Source organism: Atta cephalotes (genome assembly GCF_000143395.1).
Source record: "Atta cephalotes unplaced genomic scaffold scaffold00001, whole genome shotgun sequence".
Taxonomy (NCBI): Eukaryota; Metazoa; Arthropoda; class Insecta; order Hymenoptera; family Formicidae; genus Atta; species Atta cephalotes.
The window spans coordinates 9,958,114-9,964,714 of record NW_012130065.1 but is presented as its reverse complement, the minus strand read 5'-3'; the positions used below and the strand labels follow the sequence as shown (position 1 = coordinate 9,964,714).

The following is a 6,601-nucleotide window of genomic DNA, read 5'->3' as shown; positions in this document are numbered from 1 at the left end:
ACACACACACACACACACACACACACACACACACACACACACACACACACACACACACACACACACACACATCATACATATATACGATAAATACCAGCAGCATTTCGGTGAGACCTCGCTACACGATCGAGAGATACTGGTTGAGCCAATCTGCGCGCAGCATTTCCAAGTCCGGTACAGCAATTTTTCTCATGGCTCAAAAGAGAATTGAGAAAATTACTACGATTTTGCCCGAGTCCGTGATGATGCTGGTAATAATGCGGACTCGTTGAATTCTGTTGTAAAGATGACAAGTATTTTTTTACAGCCATACGCTCAAACGCCGTTCTATTGTTCGGGCACGTGTTTGTCTTTGATATTATGGAGTCCAGAGACGGCGGGAAGCAAGAATTCGATGAAGAATTCAACGACAAACAATTCTATAAATGAACATTTTTGACAGTAATGCTTAGGGAACAATATATTATTTAAGCGATTAAATATTTTTGTATGAGTATTTAATTTCTCACCAATATTATATCAGATAAAGAGCCATCCGCACTACCAATGCCACTTGTCTCAGAATCCGCCGGTGAATTGGAACGCGAGCCGTTACATCCCAGAAGATGAGAAAATTCCAATGTTGGGCTACCACAATCACTAGTACCAATAAATTACTATTTGTGGAATATACAAAGTATGTTGGAATTCGATAATTCTATCAAAATTTAATATTTTATAGTGTAATTAATTCAATCAATTCTAGATATTAATATAGCTAATAGAATAGAATTAATACACATGTGTCAATTTGTGTAGAAGTAGTAAATATTAAAATTCTTTTTTTTAAGTTCATTATTGCAAATTAAAATTCAATATTAACTTAAATATTTAGAAAAATTTTATTTTTGTAAGTTTTATTTTATATTACATAATTATTTTATATTACATAATTATAAAGGTAAAGGTACAAAAATACTTTTTTTTGGAGAACTAAATAAACAAAGTGTTTTCCAATAGATTTTATTCGCTGAAAACGAATCCGACTGCGGAACTGGCTTAACACGTCAGGTTTCCGAAAAAATTAAGATTAAATGTGTCAAAATTGGCATTTTTGATCATATTTACAATTTTTTTGCAGCCAAAATAAATTTTTTTTCAATTTCATTTACGCTACTTTAAAGCGCTATTTTTTATCTAAAAATTTATAATATGCTAATTACGCATATGAAAAAATCATATTGTAATAAATATAAATTTATTTTGTAGATAGAAGATTACTATTTTAAAGTGACATAAACAAAATTAAAAAAAAAATTATTTTGGCCGCAAAAAGTGATAAATATGGCCAAAAATACCATTTTTCATACATTTAATCTCAATTTTCTTGGAAACCTGATATGTTCAGTAAATTCCATGGCCGGATTCGTTTTTTCGAACAAAAATCCGAAAAACATTTTATTTAAAACCCAAAAAAGGGTTCTAAATAAAGTATTTTTGTTGAACTGTGTTATTAAACTTGATGCTCTTGCGATTTTTTTGTCCTCAGTTCACTGAGTCTCTTACCTGTATGGTGTAGAGCAGCCTCGTATAGGACGGCCAAAATATGACGAATCGGTGGGTGAGCCCGAAGAGCCCGGATATTGGAATGATGGTCGATTGGTTGGTGAGGATGGCGTATTTGTGCTGGTACTGGCAGTGGACGAGTAGCTGTAAGGATCTGAAGTGAAGCTACCGGGTGTGCTCGGACTGCCGGGAGTGGTCATTGAATTCGGTGAGCTCGGAATATCCAGGCCTGAGGTATTCGAGCAGAAACCATGATTCCGACACTGTGTGCATAAATAATACGTAATTATACATAGAGGTCAAGTCGCGATATCGATAGAATAAAAAGTCGAAAGTAACTTTTGACTCCTGTATTTGTCGTAAACAAATCGTACTTCTCTCGTGAATACTATAAGATGAAAAATTGACATTATCTTCATGTATTCAAAGATTTTGACGTCGTAAGAATACAAAAATTAATGCTATGTTAATCTTGTAGAGAAATGACGTAGAGAAATAAATTCTTCACGTTTAGAATTTCATATCTGGTTAAGCAGCATGCCAAAATTTGCATTTCGAAGAGATAATAAGAAGAGACGAGGAATATTCTCCGCGCACATGTGTTTCAGAGTACTTGGAACACATCCAAATTGAAACGCAATATTACGCGACAGTGCGAGAGTGCGAAGAGAGTGCGATCTTTTGAAATGGTAACAACTTTGCGTCGGCTCGGATTAAGGGAAGGCGAGACGACATGCATTCTAATAGAGCCGTTTGGCTCGGAGCAATGAATTCTCGATCGACCATCGGGATTGCTTAGCGCGCCATACATTTTATTTAGGTCATTACACTTAACTCAAATTCTTTATTAAAAATCTATTATAAGTAAAACTCTTTTTTTTCTTTGATATATGAAGTATTTGTTTTTTGATATATTCAAATATTTGCTGTAATACATCATAATCAGAAAAGTAATGAATGACAGATAAAATTCCTATTTAAAAAAAAATCAGTTGCGGACTATCACGAAATAAATCATTGAAAGGAAACATAGTAATTTTGTAATATCCATGTAATACATAATACAGTATAATACAAACATTAACTGTTAAGTGCTGGAATCGGAAAAAGAGATGGAATAAGGTAGTTGGAGTTATTCCAATAAGAATGTTCATTGTTCAGATTATTGCACCGCCGAGTAAATGCCTCTAGCAGTATGCTTTATGTTGCGTTTATCATCTTTATTGACATTCTCCACGTAAAATTTACAATTTACCAAAGTTATCGCATTTTTTTATCAAACCGTTGTAGAATCGCATATATTCTTATTTCACAGGGAAGCAATTTCGGGGTAGTAATAATAGTGTCAGAGTAGCAGTATAATTTTCCGTAAGATATTACTAATGTGAAATAAAATACAATAAAATAATATAAAATTAAGCAAATATATACAATACATTTCTTTCTCATACGAGAACTTTTAGTTTGCAATGAGTAAAATTTTATTTGGGAAATGAGTAAAAATTTATTTGGAAATACGCAAAAAATGTTTATTTATTAATTTATAAATAATCTTATAATTTATTTTTCTCGATATAATTAAATTGCATCATCTTCTGTCAATTAAATTGTATCATTTCAGCTTAGGATCACCTCACGAGGTTTTTATACTACGTTGTTTTTGTATTCTTAATGGTAATGAACCTTATCACGAAGCGACAGCATCGTATTGACTCCTACTGATCCACCTACTCTAATACTATTATCAAGTTGTAATAAAGTGTAATAAAAACCGTATTAAATATCTTGATCATATAGTTTTCTATGTCCTCAATTAAAGTATCACTCAAACGTATTCGTCATAATAAAAATAAACTTCTCATTAATTTTAGTATTTTCATTAAGAATCCGAAGTTACATTTCTTACATTGAAACAAAAATCTCATAGATCCATCTTATAATTTACCTCGTGTTGTAAAGATCCTTGCGTTTGGTCATAACTGCTGTATTGATAGTTACGATAGCTTGAAGAACCGATCGTCGATTGATTTCCCATCAGAGATCCTCGAGGCAAGCCCAGTCCGAACATATCAGAGATTGCGCTGTCACCTGTAGGAAAAAAATCATTAGGGCCACTGCACACATGTTTCGTAAAACGTAACCGTAAAATGTATTATAAAAATTAGCTAATCAGAGCTGAATATTTTTGATAATTCTTGACTGTAATTAGCTAATTCTTACAGTACGTCTTATGATTACTGCTTAAACGAGAATGGATTGAAATGGATTAAAATGGATTCAGATTTTCAGAAATATGGATTCATAAATGTTAAAATGAATCTTTTTCAAGTTAAAAAAAAGTTGTACCGTAAAAATATATTATGAATTCTATTTCATTTAATAGAAATTTAAAAGAAACATTTAAAAGAAATATAAAGAGAACTACATAAATATACAATAAATGTTACATATGTAAATTTTTATTTTTAATTAATAAATTAATCACTTTTATGCATATTTTATATTAATACGTTTCCTTTATTATACAGCTAGCGTATTTTTTGTATAAAAATTTTAAAATAATGACTATAGAATTTCATAATTAATTACTACATTAATTTATTTAAACTTTCACATGCATAATTTTTTTTTATATGGAATCCAATTCATTTTTATGGATTTAAAATATGGATTGAAAATTTCTAATCCATTTCAATCTATTTTCGTTTGCTGGGTGGTACGAAGTGGATTCAACAGTCCTTACCACATTATAATCACATAAAGAAAAATGAAAAAAATGTGCGAGATAAAGAACCAAGAGGCTCAAAAAATTCTTTGAAGTCTAGATTTTTAAAAATTATTTTTAGAACGATATTCACAACTGGTTCTTATATATTAACGCATAACAAAAATATATTTTTTATGTTAAAGGAATATAAGCTCTTAGGATTAAAATTAAAATTTTCATTAATTTTATTACGTTTTAAAAAAATTAAGTTTGAAACTATAAAAAATAAGATTGTGTAAAATAAAATTATTCTAAATCTACTACTTAAAAATTAGGAAAAGTTCAAGGGTCATCAGAATATGTTTCAGTTACAAATTAAAACCTAAATGTTAAACCAATCAAAGAATCATTTTAATATTTTAAGAGTCTTTAAATAGGAACGGACTATGAATATCAGTTTTAATTTCTCAGAGAATTTTTAAAATTCTTGATAATTTTACTTTATCATCGACAAATCTTTAACTGGAGCTAACCCAATTCAAGTACAATACATCTCGAGATTGGAACAAAAAGCATTCCGTTTTACCATCGGTACTGATGTTCTTGTCCGACTGGGAGGTGTCCTGCGAAAAATTTGGAAGATGCGATGGCGACGGCGGCGTTGGCAAATCGAGCAGCAGATTGTTAATCGATTGCAACTGATGCAATCTCTCACGCTCCTGTTCGCGTTCCTTGCCTCGTTCTCGCTCGCGGGTCTGACTTAGTTTACGCAGCAGCAGCTTGCTGCGCTCTCGGTTTTGTGTTGCATCCTGATGGTGCAGCGAATCCTGATGAAGCATCGGTATGCCTTGGTCGAATCCGATGTCCGTCTCGTCGCTCTCGTCGTTCACTAGTGTGATGTCTGACTGTAAAATCGATGTTTATTTTAGTAGTTACTGTCCCGCATATCCCGAATAATATTCTATCAAATATTCCTACATAAAACACAGAATCATAAGGATATCACAGGATATCATCATGTCTTCATTTATTACTTATGAGTGACAAATAAGGTCATGATGTCCTCATGGCGTAGAACCATATTCGGTCAGGGGAGGACAAAAATGTATAACTTTCACACAAAACTTATTAAAATGGAGGATCTTCAGCGAGCTTTCATTCACGTGTGAATCATAAATTGAGCAACGAGTGTTTAATTTTTCATCGTACAAATTTTCAACTGTGCTGTAAGCCGAGTACGTGAATGGAAATTGAATACGCGTAAAGCTGATTTCTCCGTGAAAGTAAGTAATTCGTCGTAGTTCGACGCGCGTGATATCAAATTCCCTTTTATGAAAGCGGAATTCCATGGTGCTTCACACTGAAAACTGGATTCTTATAAAAGTATGCTTTTTTCAAATTCCTTCATTTGTCCTTTCCGAATTCAATTGTTTAGATAATTCAAAAAACTATCCGGTTTCCCAACTCTCGGCGTCTTGCAGATTCCCGCTTTCATTAGATATGAGCAAATATCTCAAATTACACACAATTGATGTACATAAGTAATTACAAGCAATATGATATAGGTCTACTTATAAACAGATGAGTAGTATATTTCGAACACTACTTATATCAGAGTATCACGGTGTTCTTGGTAGCTCGTCTGTTTTCCGAAAGGCTCGTAATCATTAGGGAATTTTTGCAATACCGTTTATCCAGATACGGTGAAAGGTCAGGTTATCTTCTTCAACTAATTAAGAAAAGGATAACATGATTTTAGCGTTCACCGTAATCTGAATTCACATTATTGTAAAAACCTCCTATTAATGAAGAAATCAGTGTTTTATTTTAGAAATCCGATGTACATACCTAACGGATCTTCCTCTATCATACGCGAACTATACGAGCGACGCCGATAGACTGCGCGGCGTGAACGAAATCGAAAACAGAGCGCCTTCCTTTTGAAGGACGCCGGCGTGGCGTGGTACGTTTATGGAATTCGCGAAAAAAAAAAAACAAAAATTCTTTAGGAGGGAACCGCCGGAAAACACATTCCGTAGCATTTCCCGGAATTTTAGTTTTCGAATGTCGAATCGTCACGGGTAACTAGATCATCAGCTCGATCAATCTTTTGTTGTGTTGTCCACAAAATCCGTTTTGTCCGGGAAACTAATTCTTCTGCCGGCGTACTTATTTAATTTAGGATCTAATTTAGAGTTATCATTGCGATAGCAGAAACGTATAATTAAAAGAGAAAGCAAAAGAAAAAGAGAAAGAAAGAAGGAGAGGGGAGGAAAGGAGAGGGAAGAAGAGGAATGGGAAGAGGGGGGGGGGGGAGGAGAGAGAATATTCATTTCACTGTAATATATA

General features: G+C 33.1%; 1 protein-coding gene across 1 annotated transcript in view; it reads right to left on the bottom strand.

The window, feature by feature from the left end:
- The window catches only part of LOC105626476 (cytoplasmic polyadenylation element-binding protein 1-B), an 11,511-nt gene that overhangs the window by 2,851 nt on the left and 2,059 nt on the right, over positions 1–6,601 (bottom strand). Inside the window, exons 2-6 of the mRNA XM_012207780.1 lie at positions 4,839–5,157; positions 3,491–3,633; positions 1,546–1,808; positions 510–639; positions 95–419 (exon numbers count right to left, since the gene is read on the bottom strand). Of these exons, the coding sequence (XP_012063170.1) occupies positions 95–419; positions 510–639; positions 1,546–1,808; positions 3,491–3,633; positions 4,839–5,157 (1,180 nt within the window). The remainder of the gene's footprint in view (positions 1–94; positions 420–509; positions 640–1,545; positions 1,809–3,490; positions 3,634–4,838; positions 5,158–6,601) is intronic.